Source organism: Sebastes fasciatus, chromosome 7, assembly GCF_043250625.1.
Source record: "Sebastes fasciatus isolate fSebFas1 chromosome 7, fSebFas1.pri, whole genome shotgun sequence".
Classification (NCBI taxonomy): domain Eukaryota; kingdom Metazoa; phylum Chordata; class Actinopteri; order Perciformes; family Sebastidae; genus Sebastes; species Sebastes fasciatus.
In genome coordinates, this window is record NC_133801.1 from 7435494 (window position 1) to 7455886 (window position 20393).

The 20393-nt window shown below is 40.7% G+C and overlaps 1 protein-coding gene across 2 annotated transcripts in view; it reads left to right on the forward strand.

Annotated features, from left to right (window-relative positions):
• The window catches only part of pik3cb (phosphatidylinositol-4,5-bisphosphate 3-kinase, catalytic subunit beta), a 64207-nt gene extending 46077 nt beyond the window's left edge, over positions 1–18130 (forward strand). For both annotated transcript variants that reach the window (XM_074641291.1, XM_074641292.1), the window contains 18 exons: positions 718–876; positions 4742–4831; positions 5128–5382; positions 5543–5639; positions 6297–6427; positions 6722–6772; positions 7884–8072; positions 9174–9295; positions 9875–10018; positions 10138–10237; positions 11390–11586; positions 11684–11793; positions 12003–12081; positions 13429–13596; positions 13727–13850; positions 13938–14083; positions 15546–15678; positions 16406–18130. In XM_074641291.1, the coding sequence (XP_074497392.1) occupies positions 718–876; positions 4742–4831; positions 5128–5382; positions 5543–5639; positions 6297–6427; positions 6722–6772; positions 7884–8072; positions 9174–9295; positions 9875–10018; positions 10138–10237; positions 11390–11586; positions 11684–11793; positions 12003–12081; positions 13429–13596; positions 13727–13850; positions 13938–14083; positions 15546–15678; positions 16406–16543 (2433 nt within the window). In that variant the 3' untranslated portion in view covers positions 16544–18130. The remainder of the gene's footprint in view (positions 1–717; positions 877–4741; positions 4832–5127; positions 5383–5542; positions 5640–6296; positions 6428–6721; positions 6773–7883; positions 8073–9173; positions 9296–9874; positions 10019–10137; positions 10238–11389; positions 11587–11683; positions 11794–12002; positions 12082–13428; positions 13597–13726; positions 13851–13937; positions 14084–15545; positions 15679–16405) is intronic.
• Positions 18131–20393: the final 2263 nt, after the last annotated feature.

The following is a 20393-nucleotide window of genomic DNA, read 5'->3' on the forward strand; positions in this document are numbered from 1 at the left end:
AGGCAAGCAACCATTGTATGCAGAGAGATATGTAATTAAAGTTATATGGACAGTTTAACATTAGCATACAAAAAAAATAAGACATTTAATGGCAAAAGTCAATCTATTTTTGAGCTAAATTCTGAGAGAGAGAATATGATAACGTCTTGTCTCATGGAAAGTACAGGGAACCTGTTACTCGTGGGTTTCTGTGAAGTCCAGGAGGCCTTTATTATCAGACAGGTATCATGAAAACACATTGAGTGTGTGTATGTCTGTGGATCCAACAGTGTTATGAGTTCAGCTCGACGCTGTTGTGTAGGACAATCGTAGCGTTGAGGCAGTACGCTTAGTTTGGTTGGTTACATGTCTTTCTTGACATTTATTTAAATCAACTATAATACCAAAGTATTTTAAATGGGATGGGTTCCTGCCTGTGTGCACCCTTGCATGTTAATTTGATCAAGCTGCGCATAAATTTCACTTGTTATGGCTTGTAAATTCTCTATCCTAAAAGTACTTTAGTTGGTTCTTTCTGTAAAGCCACTTTTATTTCTAATAAAGTAATGCTTCTGCACACTTTACTGTTAATGTTTGTGTCCTGATTGAAGTGAACAACATGAAAGTTCAACTTTAACATACAGCACAACCATAGAAAAAGGGATCTAGCTTCTGTGATTGAGCTTAAATATGGACATAGCTAAAACGATTTCCTGTCCTGTCCTGTCTTGTTTGCAGTACATCCGTACATGCATGCAAGCCAAGGAGCCTCCACACCTCACCCTGGTCCACACCAGCACCGTCAAGGTCATGTTTGACAAGGAAATCTCTGCCATCGGAGCTGTGGTTTCCCGCAAGTCCTCCAACCCACCTTTACCACTACCTCCCAAGAGAAGGGTTAGTCCAGTAATGTGTGTGGCTGTGTGAATGACTGTACTTCTCACTTCTGTGTTGCGGTGGATCTTGTCTATTCAACATCTGCTGTTGTTTTCAGAGTTTTTAGTGGTTAAAGTGAAGTCAAACAAATGTTTTCATTTTCGCTTGCTGGAATTCTTTTTCATATATTATTATTAATGTTGTTGAATTAATTGTCAGTCACAGATGTATGTCACTTAAAGGGATAGTTTGGGTGTTTTGAAGTGGGGTTGTATGAGGTACTTATCCATAGGCAGTGTATTGCCTACAGTAGATGACGGTCGACACGCCCCCAGTTTGGAGAAGCAGACAGGCGTTACCGCACAGTAGCAAAGAAATGTACTGCTGTGAACGGGGCCGGAAGCAAAACATATTTTAGCCACCTAAAAGAAAGGCTCACCAAAAAAAAAAATAATCAATATCCATTTCAGTGTACGCTTTATTCAGAATATTTTCATAAGTACCTCATACAACCTCACTTCAAAACACCTGAACTTCTCCTTTAAGTGTGCAAATTTGAACACTTGAATTTAAAACTGATGCACATATGAAAATGTTCTCATGTACTCTAGATAACAATCACTTAATATCCGCCAGTGTTTACAGAGTAAGTGTCCTTGTTCCACCAAAATAGTAAAAGCTCCACAGATGATTGACTCACCTGCACTGAATGAGGCAGGTGTGGAGGTTTACCGAGTAAACATGTACTTGGCAGCTGCCACCTGTCTTTTATGAGCCGGCGCTCTGAGTGCGTCGGAACAAGCCTGCACTGCCGTGCCAGCATTTGCCACGTTGTCAGAAAACATTGCTAGCTCCTCGCTGCTGCTGCTGTTGCTGCAGGTGCACAATGACATCACTCCCCGATGTGTGCATCCACATTTTAAATGTCAGGTTGAATTTAATTGGCCTTCGTTAGCGAGTCTCCTGCGGTTTAATTGCCCGATGTCATGCTGACTGTTGATGGCTGGTCATGTGTGGTTTGGAAAGTCTGTTAATATCACAGGTGTGAATCATTATATGAAACTTAACTTTATTATTATTTATTACATCATAACAGGGTTAAAACGGTTTCTTCATAACTTGTTCTTACTGTCACCTCCTTATGATTAAACATTTTGGTCGGTTTACAGTAAACACAGCCGCCAGTTTTACATCACTTCCACATTTCTTTGATGAGTACAGAGTGATACTCACTGGACAAAATAACTCAAGGAATTACAAAATGTCACAATCAGTGTATCATGATTTATGATTTATTCAGGCCTACTGTAAAAATATGTCCAGATGCAGTAAGTGAGGTGAAAATGCCCAAAAAATATTTTGAATAATAATAATAATAATTTAATATGATAATACATGCTTCTCCATCTTAGGTGAGCTGGTACCCTTTTGTCTTCCATGAAGCCCTGGATAAATGAATACACTCACCGGCCACTTTATTAGGTACAAGGTGTACCTAATAAAGTGGCCGGTACTAGCACCGGCCACTTTATTAGGTACACCTTGTACCTAATAAAGTGGCCGGTGCTAGTACCGGCCACTTTATTAGGTACACCTTGCTAGTACCGGGTGGTCTTCTGCTGCTGTAGCCCATCTGCTTCAAGGTTTGACGTGTTGTGCGTTCAGAGATGGTATTATGCATACCTTGGTTGTAACAAGTGGTTATTTGAGTTACTGTTGCCTTTCTATCATCTCGAACCACTCTGCCCATTCTCCTCTGACCTCTGAAATCAACAAGGCATTTTCGTCCACACAACTGCCGCTCACTGGATATTTTCTCTTTTTCGGACCATTCTCTGTAAACCCTACAGATGGTTGTGCGTGAAAATCCCAGTAGATCAGCAGTTTTTGAAATACTCAGACCAGCCCGTCTGGCACCAACAACCATGCCACGTTCAAAGTCACTTAAATCCCCTTTCTGATGCTCGGTTTGAACTTCAGCAAGTCGTCTTCACCACCTCTAGATGCCTAAATGCATTAAGTTGCTGCCATGTGATTGGCTGATTAGTTATTTGTGTTAACAAGCAATTGAACAGGCGTGCCTAATAAAGTGGCCGGTGAGTGTATATTGTCTTTATAGTTGGTTAGGGCTGAAACTAATAATTATTTTCATTTCAAATGTCCAAAAGTTGTGAAAGATTCCCAAGATCATGCCTTTAAGTGTCTTGTTTTGTTTGACCAATACTGCAAAACCCCAAAATATTCAATCAGTCACGATTATGTGGTGTGCGTTTTTGACTTAAACCAGTAATCGGTCAAAATTGTTGCCAATTAATAATGGATTAATTGACTAATCATTTCAGCTCTAAACTTGGTCTACTTTCCCTCTCTGTAACCCCACTTGCTCAATCTTGTTTTCACCAACACAGAAATATGTCAGACTACACCTTTCTTTCTCTCCACATCACACTGAAAAGCTGTTATTGAAGCCTTCATCACCTCCTGACGAGACTACTGTAACACCTCGTCTGTTTACAGCACGCTGAAGATTCACCTGCCAAGGTCTTAACTGGGATTAAGAAAAAAAGCTCAAGTTTCACCAATTTTGGTTTCCCTGTAGTGACTACATATTCTAACGATCAAATAGAATTGATTCGGAAATTTTACTGATAACTTTTAAGGGGACAGTGACTCACTCCTCCGTTTCCAAGACTGTGTGTAACACCGTGGTAACGCCATGAAGTGGCTGTTACATTTCTTGACCCCAGTTGTATTTACAACAGTGGCTTCTAGGTGTGTGCTATTAAAGCTGCCGGGTTCTTTACACATGATATTATCATATGTGTATTATTAACACAATACAAATAATTATTTTAAATATCACGGTTATCATCAATACCGGTATATCGCGACAATAAATGCAACAATTTAGAACGATCACAGGGACAAACGGTACAAAAGCGAGATCACTTCAAATGAAGACAGTGCAAAAAAAATACATAAAGTGCTTGGGGGCTGAGATAACATGACAAACAAAAGATATTTGTATCTTAGGAGATAGGAGCTCAAACTCCTCCTGCAGAGGGTGATCAGGACAGTCCAGTATGGCTTGGCCCTTCCTTAGGATGGAATCTGTGATTCGTTGATGTTTGCGGTTTTAGCTATTCTAATTTAATCTGATTGTGTATTTCTAATGCTTTATGTATCTGTCATTTTCTTTAGCACTTGGTAACTGTTTTAGGTACAATACAAATAAACTGTATAGCAGTGCAAATGCAATGGAGGCAGATTGGAGGAGACAGAAGAGACTCTGGTCAGACTGTAATAAGCTTACCATAGAAGTGTGGTTGTATGTGACAGGATGTGAGATTTATTTTCAGGAGAGGAGCCTGTTATTGGATGCTGTTGTGCTGTAGGAAATCTGACCGATAATAGGTCCAAAAGAAAAAAAGAAAAAAAAGCAACAGAAGAGAACAGAAGGACAGGGTGTTTTTGTGAGGATACAGTACATACATGGAGCTGAGAGACAAATGTAATCTTTTATCTGACAAGACAGATAACACACACTATCCTGCTCACACAAACATTTAAACACACACATCCACACACAAAGACCGAGGCAGCAAACAGCAGGAAGTGTGCTAGTTAGTCATGTTCATAGACTCTAGGTGTCATGTGATGCTGTTTTTTTCCCTGCTGACTGCTGACCCTCGCAAATCCACTTGGCTTGACATCAGAGTGACCTGCCTGACCTCCCACATTGTTTGTGTTTTTTTATGTGTGTGTGTGTGTGCGGAGAACTGGTGGGTGTGAAGAAGCGCTGTGTTGTGAAGTACAAACAGTACATTATGCTAATACTGCTCACTCATCGCAAGCCTCTCTTTCTCTTCTCACCTTCTCTCTGCAGCAAGAAAAGACGTGTGTGTGGAAAGTGCCTACCCCGTTTAAGATAGTCCTAGTGAATGGCAGCAAGGTGAACGCGGAGGAGACTGCCAAGGTAAACTCTCGCTTTAGCTATATCCATAAAACATGTCATTTATATTCCTGTTAATATGTCACTGCACGCTTAAAACCTGCCTGCACAGTTGTTCACACTTATAGTAGCAACGCACAGCTAAAGCTATGGAAAAGTTAATACATAAACATAAATCATGTAAGGATGTCATGAAAGACATTTAATCTGCATGTTGAGTTTCAAAGCAAGTTGGAGTTGAAGCAGGCTAGCTTGTGAATAAGTAAATTTAACACAAGATAAAAAAGAAATGATGCCATACCCCCCTCCCTCCCGCCCAGGTCCAGGTGAGGGCAGGGCTCTTCCACGGCACGGAGCTGCTCTGCAAGCCGGCGGTGAGCAGCGAGAGCTGCGGACGCTCAGACCACACGTGGAAAGAGAGCACGCTGGAGTTCGACCTCTCCGTCTCTGACCTGCCGCGCATGACCCGCCTCTGCTTTGCCATCTACGCCATCATGGATAAGGTCAAGAAGCAGAAGTCCACCAAAAACGCTCACATAAACAAGTACCAGACCATCCGCAAAGCAGGGAAAGTGGTAAGAATCAGGCTTGAAGCTGCACTCTCTGCAGTTTGCATTGGGTCAAATATGAGCCTAAAAAGTAATAAAGGCTTCTTCAGTTTCCACACATGTACACCATCTTTATTAGATCATTGACGAATGATTAATTTAACTTTTTTTTCTCTGTGTGATGCAGCACTACCCGATAGCTTGGGTCAACACAATGGTGTTTGACTACAAAGGCCAGCTGAAGACTGGAGACATCATCCTGCACTGCTGGTCTTCCTTTCCTGGTATACCTATCATATCTACTAATTAGGGATGGGCATTTTAAGTTCCATATTAGAGTACATGCATTAAATAATTATAACTCACAAAAAAAAAACGAGTCCGTAGTAATAGCTACCATGTCAGCACTTTGCAGACCAGCCCTCTGCTTCAACACGCTTTCCTCCTACATCTTCTCCACTCTCGTAGTTGTTGGGGACCCTTTGAAAATGACCATGCCCATATTTCCTCACCAAAATTGTGCGCAAGTTTGGAGCGTTATTTAGCCTCCTTCACAACAATCTATTATAACCTGGTTGATACCGATGGATTCCTCAGGTTTTCTAGTTTCATATGATGCCAGTATCTTCACTCTAGCTTTTAAACTGAGCCCGCTACAATCATACAATTTCAAGTTGCATTAATGCGTTAAAGAAATTAGTGGCATTAAAACAAATTTGCGTTAACGCGTTATTATCGTGTTAACTTTGACAGCCTTATTTATTATATGGGCTTTTTTACAAAGCAAAAAAAAGTGACTATTCTATATATTGAACTTATACTGATGTCCAAATTGAGTACTCAAGTATGCCCATCCCTGCTTCTAATCCGATTAAACTAGGGTAAGATGAGCTTCTTCTAATGCATGTGACTTAACGTGTGTCTTTGTGTGTCTCACTCAGATGAACTTGAAGAGATGCTGAACCCCATAGGAACCATTCAGACCAACCCGTACACTGAGAACGCTACAGCGCTGCACATCAACTTCCCAGAGTACTCGTCACAGTCCATCATCTTCCCTCCCTTCGACAAGGTCAGACAGCTGGCAGTCATTGTGCTCAGTCCCATTCATAGAAACCAGTGGATAAGCTTACATTTGTGATAAACATGAACAAATAATCTTCAGCCATGCACTCAAACATGCCAACATGACTATGTTTGACTGCAGTTGACATTGCAGTGCCTTAGTGCTTCTCTTCATAACAGTACCTAGTGATTATGATGAAGTGGTGGCTGTTAGCACGAGAGGATCAGGACGTGCTCGGCCTGCCTAATGCGCTCCATCAGTGTCTTCACTCATACGGTGCTCACTTACGTTTTCTTGCAGATACTGGAAAAAGCTGCAGAGATCGCCGGAGCAAGTGACAGCGTACCCATGGTAAGTTCATGTACAGTGAGGAGAGAATAATGCATTCAGAATACATACAAGGGTAAAATAAAGACACATATTTGAAGTCGGCATGTAACGAATGCAGCATCATTTCTCTCTGCCTCTCCCCCTCACACACACTTTTAACAGTCACACACCACCAGTTTGTAATCTCTCGCTGCTAGTTTCCCTGGAAACCCATTGTTATCACTTTGGCAGGGTGTTGCTGCGAAAATATTTCAGTTCCCTTCAAAACTAGAGACTTTAATCAGATTACTTGTTGTACGTTTTCCTGCCTCACCGCCCCTCAACTATAAACCCACTCCTGGGCGTGTTGCAGCCGGTTACGTAATCCTGTGTTATGTGGAGGGCATGCCTGAACGCACCACTTTAATATGAGGTGTGTGTGTGAAACAAGGGATTAGCACCGACTACAACTCTGTTTATTTTTTACTGTATCTCAATTTGTGCATCAGTTTACACAGTTTGTCTAATATTATTCATCTGTAAAGAAAGTTTGTATGAGTCCCTTCCTTTTGAATCATACAGCTTGTTTTAAACAGAGACAATGTTAGGCCTTGGTTTGTGGAGTGTGATGAGTTGCATTCAAGGCAGTTGATGTAGAAATTGCTGGATGCTTTGCTGCCATCTTGTGGTTCTTTACAGTCACTGCTCCTCGTCGTCCCGGCTCCTCTTCCAATCTCCCTCATCCTCCTCTCACCTCTTTCTCTCCTCTATAATAAAAAAGTTTATTTATATAGCACTTATCAAAACTCATGTTACAAAGTGCTTTACAACAGACACATAAAACACAACAATAATCAATCAAATGCTCGGTCTCCTTTAGTTTTTAAGCTTGATGTGGGAACAGTCAGCTAGTTCTTGCCTGAGGATCTCAGGCTGCGCTCTGGTTGGTAAACGGACAACAGCTCAGATATATATTCTTGGGCTTTAAAAGTAAAATCTTAAAATCAATCCTAAAACCAATCGGCAGCCAGTTTTATTAGAAGTCTCGCTGCAGCATTTTGCACACTTTGGAGTCGATTGATTTCTGATTTATACCCTGTACCTCTTCTTCATCCTCTTCTAACCATTCTTTCTTCCTCATTATTTCTCTCAGGGTCGTGGGGGTAAGAAGTTCCACATAGAGCTGAAGGAGATCATGGAGCGTGACCCGCTCTCTCAGCTGTGTGAAAATGAGAAGGATCTGATCTGGACACTACGCTACGACTGCAGAGAGAATTTCCCTCAGTCGCTGCCCAAGCTGCTACTCTCCGTCAAGTGGAGCAAACATGAGGACATGGCCCAGGTTAGCCATCACTGTTTATGCGTTTTAATGTGACAAAAACACTTCTTTTCAGTGTACAATGCATTCATGAAAGTAAAAGTAGTTTACTGTTTTTTTACATTGTTACAGGCTAAAAAAGAAAAGTGTGCTTTCAAGCTGCCCCCTCTTCGTTAAATAGTCAACTAATTGGTCATTTTGGTCTTAACTAAGATTTCTTTAGTCGTTTTTATGCTTTTTTTCATCCTGAATGACTTATTTCTAAGAAATTTATGAGCACATCTCTGGTTTTGTGTGATTCTTTGTGAAAAACTCAGTTTTACAGACCTGCCGATTAAATCAACTTATCGATTAGTCAACAAAATTGTATGAGTTTTAGTCGACTAAGAATTTCTTTGGTTGAGGACAGCCCTAGTGTACTTTGCATGTGACATTATCTGTATGAGCCGAACAGTACTCGCAAGTTTTATAGTTAAATCGCTCTTCTCCCTGCGATTCTTTGAGCTTTTCATGTCAAAAATCTGAGAAGTCTGAGAGAGCTGTGTCATTTGCGATTCTCACGGGATCAAATGTGATAATCCAGCTGCAAAGTTATATACATCCAACTTTGAGAACAGAATAGTTTTATTTCATTTAAATACCTTAAATTGACAGAAAACTACCATCACTATCAGGTTTTACTTAATCAGCCTTAGAATAAAAAATATTTTAAATATTGTTTCAAACCATAATTTACGTTCTTTTCATGAAATTAGCATGCCTTCTTAAAGTTAAATTCAACTGAAATGGTGCCTCGGTAATGAACCAACTGCTCTACGTAGAGATCGTTTGGTTACATCACACCTGCATGCTACTTGTGGAGAGACACGTTTACTTTGGAGCGGTCGCTTCAGTGCACCATCAGAAGCCATCTAAACATAAAGTATTAATTTCACTCCTGATCAACTTAAATGTGTTCACAGAAAAGAAAACCATGAACACAATTATTATTACTGTAAGAGCCATGTGGGTGATCCCAAGGCTAATCAAACATTCATAATAAAAGTTCTATTCACTGAGCTACACAAGGACTGTATGTATGTAACTCTGATTAAACGTCTGGGTATCTGTCTGTGTGTGTCTCAGCTCCAGGCACTGCTTCAGATCTGGCCCAAACTGAGTCCCAGAGACGCTCTGGAGCTTCTGGACTTCAACTACCCGGACCAGTATGTCAGAGAATATGCTGTGGGCTGTCTGCGTGACATGAGGTAAACATGTGTAACCACCCACACAAACATTTTTATATAATCCAGTGGATCCTTCTCTGTTTGTCTTCGTCTCATATTCAAGCTCTTACATTCATAAATCATCCACTGTAATCTTGTGCACTCTTACATTTCCTCTAGGGCGTAACCACGCATTCTTCGGTGGGGTCGTGTCCCCCGCAATACTAAGAAAATACCAATCTGTTCCCCCCAATATACAGTAGCTTTGTTAAACATATCATTTTATGAACCCTGTCAACTGATCCGCCTCATTATTTCCTATTTATTTTCCTTATTTTAACCTATACCTTTTAAGATACCTATATAGTTTCAGATGACTTTACATCGTACACTGTTCTTTATACACTTAGCTAAACAGCATGATAACATAAAACATTTTTTTTTTTATTTCTGGGGGAGGAATCTCATTGGGACCCCCCTAATGTCTATACCATAGTTACGCCTTTGCATTCCCTTGCTGTTTTATTTTATTATAAATCACTATATTTGTGAATGAATGTCAGTCGATAGTGCTGTGTGCTGTCTCTTCTCACGCCCCTCCCTCCTCTCTCCCCTCTCCAGTGACGAGGAGCTGTCTCAGTACTTGCTACAGTTGGTGCAGGTGTTACGTTATGAGCCCTACTATGACTGCGCCCTCACCCACTTCCTGCTGGAGCGCGCCCAGGGGAACCGCAAGATAGGACACTTCCTCTTCTGGCACCTACGGTGTGTACGGACACGTGTGTGTATATACATGTGTGCACACGTGTAGTTTCGCACAGTTGTGCTACAGTTGAGTCATGAGGTTTCTCTTCTGATTGTGGCTGCTCTGCTGCCCTCTGCAGGTCGGAGATCCACATGCCAGCTGTTTCAGTCCAGTTTGCCCTCATGCTGGAAGCCTACTGTAGAGGCAGCATCCCTCATATTGAGGTTCTAAAGAAACAGGTAGGACACACACACACACACACACACACACACACACACACAATCTGTTTTACCTCTTGTCTCATGCTCACAGTTTGCCTCTGTTTGCCTCTAGCGGTTATGTCCTGTTCCTCAGTTCCATAGCTACGCTTCAGACTTTTACTCTACTGGTCCTTACTCAAGAACCAGAATAGCTCTGGTCTATTGTCAAACCCCGGCAGGACTAGATTTATGGTATTTTTAGCCCGTCACAGCGACAGCAGCATCACCCTCCTGCCCTCTGACCTTTGCCCTCTACAGTGTTCATTCTGACAGTCACCCCCGTGGACGCTTCCTCCTACTTCCTCCTACTTCCTCATCATTTCTCTGGCCACTTTCCTGTTTGGAAGACAATGCTGACATAGTCTGTTAAAGGGATAGTTCGTGGTGTTTTGAAGTGGGGTTGTATGAGGGACTTATTCATAGTCAGTGTATTACCTACAGTAGATGACGGTCGGCACGCCGCCAGTTTGGAGAAGCAGACAGGAGTTACCACACGAAAACAAAGTAATGTACTGCTGTGGACGGGACCGGCAGCAAAACGTATTTTAACCACCTTAAAGAAAGACCCACCTAAAAGAAACAATATCAGTTTAAGCGTACGCTATATTTAGAATATTTTCGCTGCTTTACCTTGCTGTCAGACAGACCTTTCTGACGGGGAACTGAAGCCGTTGTATCCATCTATGCTCTCTTCAAAGCCACCAGCAGCAAGACCAGCAACTCCTGTGTTCTGCAAGGTAACATTATGGAGTTTTTTTTCAATGGAGTCTGGCTGCTTTGTCGAGAGCATAGATACCGCTTCAGTTCCCCGTTGGAAACATAGACTGTAAAGCTGTCTCACGGCAAGTCACACCAGCGAAAACATTCTAAGTATAGCGTACACTTAAACTGATATACAGAGTTTTTTAGGTGTCTAAAATCCGTTTTGCTGCCTCCCCCGTCCACAGCAGTACACTGCTTTGGTCTTCTACGGTAGGTAATACACTGACTATGGATAAGTACCCGAATGAGCTCAGTTGTCTCCAACAGGGATGAATCATTCCTAGGTTTTGTTGGTATAAGAAATTATGAAATATTGCTCCAACATCCACAACTGTTTCTGTTGCATGTCCCTTGTTTTGACCGTACCAGGTGGAAGCCCTGAGTAAGCTAAAGTCAGTGAACGAGCTAATTAAGCTGGGAACCATCAAGAACGCTCGGAGTAAGACCAAGGAGGCGATGTTGACCAAGGAGGCCATGATGACTTGTCTGAGGCAGAGTGGCTACTCAGAGACTCTGTCAGACCTTCACTCTCCTCTAAACCCCAACATCCTGCTGTCTGGCATGAAGTAAGACGATACTGTTTCAGATCCGGTTAAGCTTTTTCTCCTCTATTTCACGATGCATCATTCTCTTGTCTCTCTCTCTCTCTCATTCTCCCATCAGTGTGGAGAAGTGTCGGTACATGGACTCTAAGATGAAGCCACTCTGGATTGTTTACAACAACAAGCTGCTGGGGGGAGACACGTTGGGAATCATCTTCAAGAATGGAGATGGTAGGAGAAATGAAAAGACTGGGTGGAGGGAGGTTTGGGAAGGAGGGTATGAAAGAGAGAAGAGGGTGGGAGGAGGGGTTGAGATACTGCAAGGTCATGATGATGAGGGATTGAAATCACTTTCCATCTTTAACCATTTTTTACAGCTCGAGAATAGATAAAAATGATCAAAAATACCATATTAAGAGAACTCTTTTCCCTTTTCCTAGACCTAAGGCAAGACATGTTGACCCTCCAGATTTTGAGGTTAATGGATCTGCTGTGGAAGGAGGCTAATCTGGACCTCAGGTGAGTTTTTTGTGTGCCTAAACAGACAGACTTTGTGGAGCTTGTTTGTTCCTGCTCTCTGTAGGGAAGGGGAAGCTCTGGTGGGTCGCAGCAGAGGAGGGGAGACACTAAATTACCCCATGCTAGTTTGACCTCCGACCCTTTTACACCCTAGACATCCACACACACACACACACACACGTACGATATCTGCATTACATCCTAATCAAATCCACACTTTCGCACTTTTACAATCCCCTTTTTCTCCCTTCGTCATACGCCGACACATCTGGAGCTGAGCAGTGGAGAGGGTTGTTTTGACAGTTGAGCTTCAGATTACAGGGACGTGGGTTCGGAGTTCGAACACAGCGATGGGACATTGTGAATGAAGGGAGGGACAATGTAATGAAACCACTATGATGTGGTGGATGTGAGTTTGTTCTGTGATTTCTTGCTGATGTATTTCACCGCACACATATCCTCACTTGTCGACTATCTGCAGTCATTTTTCTTTATTTAAACTCAACACCCATCAAGTAGAGTAAAATCTGGCATTTGGTCTCCATTAGTCAAACTGCAAATGAAATCTAGAAATTGAGTCCGCTTTGAGCAATGGGTTCATGCTGTCTGATAGATGAGACTTGGGGACACTTTGTCAGTAAGGAAAGGGGAAGATGTCACGTCATTCTGCATCCTGCTAAACGAAGACCTGCTGCCATCTTTGGGGAAAGAAAGAAAAAGTTAAAGTGAATTGAGTAGAGAATGTGTCATCTGGCTGACCTGCACGCCGTCATGTAATCACCGCATGTGCTTCGCCATAATGTTCCCATCTGGCTCAACTCCAGGTTAACCGTATGATATTATATACTGTCTGACATATATATCACATAAGCCACGGCATCTTAACCTCATGAATACATAAGACTGGAACTGGATCTACATTTGCACTGCCTGGCCAAATGACCCAAATCAGATTATTGCTTTCGTGTGGCACAGATATTTGGGTTGTTTTTGGGGACTGTTTTCATTTGTATGTTGAAATATATTTAACAAAAATCGGTTCTACTACATCTGATATTTATTACAGTAGGTTAGGGATGCAACTATACAGATACTGGATCGGACATCGGGCCGATACTGACTCAAACAGCTGGATCGGGTGTCTGTGACAATGGGGCCGATCTATTCAATTCAATTCTATGTTGATATACTATATACATTATAGACTGGAATTTTTAATTCTATGGTTTTGACCATTTTTTTGCTGCTTTAAAAAAGTTTACACCTGAGTTGTTATTCCTGCCACATGTTGTTGATATTCCAGTTCATCTCATTAAGCCCTTTGCTTCTCTATCTCTACCTATGCAGAATCGTACCGTATGGTTGCCTAGCGACAGGTGACCGGGCAGGGCTGATCGAGGTCGTCTCATCAGCGGACACGATTGCCAACATCCAGCTGACCAGCAGCAACGTGGCAGCAGCCGCCGCCTTCAACAAGGACGCTCTGCTCAACTGGCTCAAAGAGAGGAACACTGGGTAAGACGATGATTAAATGAACCTTTACGTAGCTGCATGTTGAGCATCAACATGATGCGTTACAGCTTAGAAGAGAATCAAGAGAAATAAAAGTGCTTAAATGTGTCCTGCGTATGTTTCGTATCGACAGCGATGCTCTTGAACGAGCCATCGAGGAGTTCACTCTGTCATGTGCAGGCTACTGTGTAGCCACCTACGTCCTGGGCATCGGAGACCGCCACAGTGACAACATCATGGTCCGCAGCACCGGACAGGTTGGACAAACTATTGTGTTTTTTTAATCTGTATAAACATGCAGTCTGGTTTCACGATGCTCACTGATTGGCCCTTTCCTCTGTCAGCTCTTCCACATAGACTTCGGCCACATCCTGGGCAACTTCAAGTCCAAGTTTGGCATCAAGAGGGAGCGCGTACCATTCATCCTCACGCACGACTTCATCCACGTCATACAGCAGGGCAAGACGGGATACACAGAGAAGTTTGGCAGGTTTGTTCCTCTTTTATTTCTCTCTCTCCCTCTTATGGGTCAAACATGTTGCCAAAGCAAAGACTCACATATAAACAATAGAATGTAAATACATTGACATTGAGGGCGTAAATTCTTTATGTATAAAATTTTAGATTTTTATTATAAGATAATCTCTCTGTGTACATATACAGTATATATGTATTCCTGCTGGAATCTACTCATTTGGAAGTAAAGCCAAATTAAAACTGCTACCTTTTATCATACAATTCAATTAGAAATATCATAGTTATATTAATTTCACACAGTTGATTGTGTTGCCATTAAATTAATTGAACTGTGTGACCAGATTGATGGATATATATGCCTTTGTTTGGGCCATAAAAGAGATACCCAACATAATTGAATGCCCCCCTATTAGAGCTACAACGATTAATCGTTTAGTTTACAACTATTAAATTAATCGACAACTGTTTTGATAATCAATTAATCAGTTTGAGTAATTGTTTTAAGAAAAAAACAGTAAAATTTCTCTGATTCCTGCTTCTTAAATGTGAATATTTTCTGGTTTATTTACTCCTCAGTTCAGAAACATAAAACACATAATTCACTCGTGTGGTAACAACGTATTCTCATACACCGTTTCGTATGACATGCACCTATATACATTATGTCATATATAAACACCTGTATATATGTAAAAAAAAAAAAAAGGGGAGGGAAAAAATATATATAAGAATACATAAATATATACAGAAAATTACAGAAAAAAATATGTATATATACATAAAGGTAAAAATAAAAGTAGAAGCAAATAAATAAATTAAAAAAATTATATTAGTCAAACTATAGCGAGTTACAGAGAGATAATCAGATGAGGTATAATGAGAGAATCCATTGGGAAATATATTAGTTTACGGGGAGGCTTCCACCTTAATACTAACAATTTTCTTTTCTTTTTCTTAATGGTGTAGTTAAGATTAACGTCATGACTGTGGTGGAATTTCTGATACACAAGTTAACTCAATAACATGGAAGAGGCCCCGGAGCTGTTGATGTCTTACACAGAAGGTTTATTGAAGCTTGATCAAGGAGCAATTGTCAGGTCTCCACCATTGAGGTGCTCTCTGCGTGAAAGCCTCACAACTCTGCCCTTCCTCCCTGGTGCTTAGTGCTTTACCCTTATCATGTTTTGACTTACTCGGCTCCTCTGGCATCTCTGACCCTGGTTGCCCCATCGACTGGCTCTACGGTCCCTACTACAGACACAGCTGTACAGATAACGGTGGCTCCCCTAGACAGGAATCCAACCCAATAATGTCAACAGAGGGACCCTCTGAGAAACTCTCTGACCTCCCGACCAAGCAAAGAGGAATTGCCAGAAAATTCCTTCACAATGCCCATCATTATGAATCTAAATAACCGTTGACACTTTACTGTATTATTTCAGAAATACTAAAGTGTGTCTTTGTTGGTCTTGTAGTTTCCGTCAGTACTGTGAGGAAGCCTATCTGGTCTTGAGGAAGAACGGGAACCTCTTCATCACACTGTTTGCCCTCATGCTGACTGCTGGACTGCCTGAGCTCACCTCGGTCAAAGACATCCAGTACTTAAAGGTATCACACACACACACACACACACAGTTTATATACATGTAAAATGTCAATCAGTGTGAAAGAAAGCTGATAATCAGCACCTCCATGTAAAAATCTACACCTCATAAACTGATGATTTCTCAGCAACGACAGATTTTTTAAACCACCAGCGAATCTTATCACAGGACATCTTCAGTATGTTTATTTTGTGCGTCTCTTCAGCTTCGTCTTGTTTGACAACTCAACTCCTCCAGAGAGAAAAGATGTGGGGGAGAAGAAACAGAACATATAGTTATTAATAGTTATGAAGTTCACTTAAACAAACCTCACGTGAGATTACATACCATGTAGACTCATGGAGTCTTAGTACTTGGTACAACTTTGTAGTGTCAAAATGTTGTTTTTAAAAGTCTCTCTCCACTCAAAAATGGGTTTTGCTTATTGTTCCTTTGACTGTGATGTTTGAACGTTTAAATCACCTTAAATCTCAGAGTTTCTCAGAGAGTAAAGTAAAAATCAAAACAAACAAATTCATCTAACATTAGTCCCATGTCCGATTTAAAGAGTATTTGTATAGGAATGATTCTGTCTCAAGCTTTTAGATCCATATAAGCGGTTTCCACTGTATTTTATTAGCAGCTAGCTGCAAATATTTAACACATTCTGTGTCCATTGCATCAACTTCGTCACGACTAATCCTCCTCCTCTTCCTCCTCCTCCTCCTCTCCTTCACTCCCTCCCTCCTCAGGACTCTCTGGCTCTGGGTAAAACCGATGACGACGCGCTGAAGCAGTTCCGCCAGAAGTTCGACGAGGCCCTGAGAGAGAGCTGGACAACCAAAGTCAACTGGATGGCCCACAACGTGGCCAAAGACAACCGCTCCTAGAGCAGCTGAGATCCCTCAAAGGCCGGGGGTACCAGGGTGGAGAGGACACGGTGAAGGAGTGTGTGTGTGTGAGTGTGCGGGAGGGGAAAGGTGTGACGGGGTGACCGCCACCCTGAATTAAAGAAGGGAATCTAGCAGAACATCAACCAAACACGAGCAGATTCCCCCCCCAGATACTGTACATACTCTCCCAAACAGTTCAGCTACGCTGCACCCTTAACTTACTGCATCCCTCCTCGCCTTGCAGCACTCTGGCTCGGTGCCTCCTGAATATATTCATGGTCTTGTGACATTTCTGTGGAGTCATGGTGGGTAAAGTCAATGCAAGTTTGCACAGCGACAGCTGATGGAGCACACAGCCAAAGGAAGGGAACTGAAGCGCCCACTCTGCCCACACTAAATAATGAGCTGTCCCTACGGAGCGGGCTGGCAGCAAAAATCATGTTCTGCAGTGGATGAATTATGTCAGACGGACTTGAAACTCGGCGTGTATGGACTCTGACGGGGCGCATGGTTTGACCACGCCCCAAAACTGCTTTAAGTACGGCGGAGATAACAGATGGGTGTGGAAAAGGGCGGGACCGGAAAACGTCTGACCCCCATGTCTTAAAACAATGTGCACAACGGCCACAGGAAGTGCATCTTAACACCCTCGCTCCCGCTGCCTCAAAGTGTGCCTCAAAACTGCGGGAAGATTGTATTTTTTAATGAGTTTTCTTTTGCCATTTAAGAATTTATCACGAGACGTCTATGTGCCAGACTACTTTACGAGTCCACACGAGGGAAATAATGATGAAAGATTAGAGAAAAGGATGGTCCACGGTTTGAATCTCAGTTCATTTGAACACTGGAATGTTTTCAGAAAGACACAGACGAGTCTTTTAATGAACTAAACACTTTATATTTTTGTTTCTTTTATTTTGAAATGACAATGTTTCTTTCAAAGATTTTCAAATCAAGAGCATTATTGGACAAAGTGTGAGTTATCACTAGCCAACTTGTCTTAAAGTCTAAAAGGATGTCGGCCTTTAAAGGCGCCATCCCGCTCATGCTAGTAGCGACCACGACGAATGAACTCTCCGAGGAATAATGCTTTTAACATGTTAGGACCAAAACAAAAAGCATCTGTTTGGTAATTTCATTGTTCATATTGTGTTTTTAATTATTATCTGTGTCTGAATTGAATGTGAAAATATGTGCCGCTCTCTTTTTATTTGTTTTTATACGAGCAGGTGTGGGCGGAGTCTTGGGCCGGTGTGGGCGGGGTTTATCAGTAGGGACATTACACTGCGATGCAAAGCTACTTCCTCGTTTCCACATACGGTGCTCCTCAGCATCTGCATCTGTGTTTGATCTTCGTGCAATATCCGAGTATATGAACCATATCTTATTATATGAAACCTTAGGCCCAGGCCTAAGCCTATAATGGTTTCTCTCTGTCGGTTTATGTGTGATGCAGCTGTACTTCGCACCACTAGCCTTCAACAGTCTCAGACACTGGATATTGTCAAATGTACAGGCTTTTATTGTTTTGCTGGTTTTTGTTTTCATAGGAGTTTTATTAAAGTTATTTTCCACCGTGCTGCATTTCCGCTTGTCGTCTGTTTCTTTGTTCTAGTCGTGGGTTGTTGTGAGTTTGCACCCACTCAGGGAAGAACCATTGATTTTTCTTCTCCTCCGTCGTGAGAGCGGAGATGGCAAGAAATATATTCAGGGTTATTTTTGCCTGCTTGCAAGAGAAAATGAGAAAAGAAAGTAGCTTCATTCTCAAATATGAGGAGGTCCACGTGCTTTACTTTTCATACATCCAGAGACACGTGTGAATTAGCTATAAAGTCAGTATTCCCTGCATCAAGGTTAAGACAATAACATACACAAATGACAAAATCTAGTAGAGCTGCCACGATTAATTGATTAGTTGTCAACTATTTAATGAATCAAATCAGACATTTTTTTTTTTACGGACATTTTTTCAGACATTTTTTTCCAACATTTTTCAAAAATGTTTTCAGACATTTTTCAGACATTTTTTTTTTACGGACAACTTTTCAGACTTTTTTTTCCCAACTTTTTTCAAACTTTTTTTTCCAGACTTTTTTTTCAGGCATTTTTCCGATTTTTTTTTTTTTACGGACATTTTTCATACTTTTTTTTTCCAACATTTTTCAAAAATGTTTTCAGACTTTTTTTTCCCAACATTTTTCAAACTTTTTTTTCAGGCATTTTTCAGACTTTTTTTTTTTTACCCTTTTCAGACATTGTTTAGACTTTTTTTACCCACATTTTTCAAACTTTTTTTTCAGACTTTTTTTTATGGACATTGTTTCAGACTTTTGTTTTTTCAACATTTTTCATACTTTTTTTTCCAACATTTTTCAAACTGTTTTTCAAATGTTTTTTTTGTTGTTTTTTTTTACCCTTTTCAGACATTGTTTAGACTTTTTTTACCAACATTTTTCAAACTTTTTTTTCAGACATTTTTCATATTGTTTTTCCCAACATTTTTCAAAAATGTTTTCAGACATTTAGATAGATAGAGATAATCACATGCAGTTTGGGGCAAGTCATAGACAACTCGGCACACTGACACTCCAATAATAAATATATATATACATTTGCATTAACCAGCATATTTCCCACTCCCACATTGATAAGAGTATTAAATACTTGACAAATCCACCTTTTAAGGTACATTTTGGACAGATAAATAAATGTGCAATTAAATATTTTAACCGATTGACCTAGTTGAGATGTAAAATGCTCATCACTAAACGATCCTTTATCTGCACACACTGACCTTCTCTTCAATATATTTTCAGTTATTTCAGGTCTCACACACACTGGTGGCCTTCGTGGCTCAGTTATGCTAAACAAGAACAGATCAGACTCTTGAATCCGCCCTTTACCGATGAAGATGGAGACAGAGTGTAACGTGTTGACAGTTCTGTCCGATATCAGGCAAGAGAACAGACTTTATATTAAGATTTGATCAAGGGCATCACATGTTGATTCTAACCCTGACACACTTTATAAGAAGATGAAAACAAACGCTCGCTAGCAGCTGAAAAAGTCAATACACCACCACGGCTCTCCAGGCAACCAGACCCACTGCATGCAAGGAGTCATTTCAGGGCAGCTTTCTGGCTTCTCCTCCTCACAGAAAAATAACATATAGCAAAACAAAAATGAGCAAAACCTTTCACATAGTCTCAGCTGTTAAAGTAAAATTAACTGGATGTATTAACCATTTGAAAAAAGGCTATATTGCTTTTCAATTAACCACCTTTTCTGCTACTTGATGATTTAAACTCAGTGTAAGGACAAGGCGAGCGTTTTTCCCAAAAAGTAAATCAATTTGTATGTAAAATGTTATTTCCTAAAGTAGCTAGTAACTAGCTGTAAAAGCAAATTAAAGCACAATATTTAACTTTGAAATGTAGAGTGGAGTAGAAGGATAAAGTAGAAATACTTGAGTAAAGTACAAATTCCTCTAAATTGTACTTCAAAATAATCCTTTATTGATCCATTAAGGGGAAATTGGGACGTTGCAGTTGCTCTTATATAAAAGCATAAACAAATAGAAAAAAATAGAAATAAAGGAGTGTGTAACATGTAAATTATGTACATAATGCTACAATATACAATATAACACAATAGAGAAATATAAATAAATAATTAAAAATAAGAAGTATAAGACATACGTTTAAATATGTGCATCAGACACATAACCACGGTGTAAATATAAAATGCTGAGAAGTCAGATCTATTAAGTGTGTTAAATATAAATGCAAGAATAGTATAAATAAGAATATTTCTTGAAATGTACAGTTTAAAATGCAGTATTAATGAC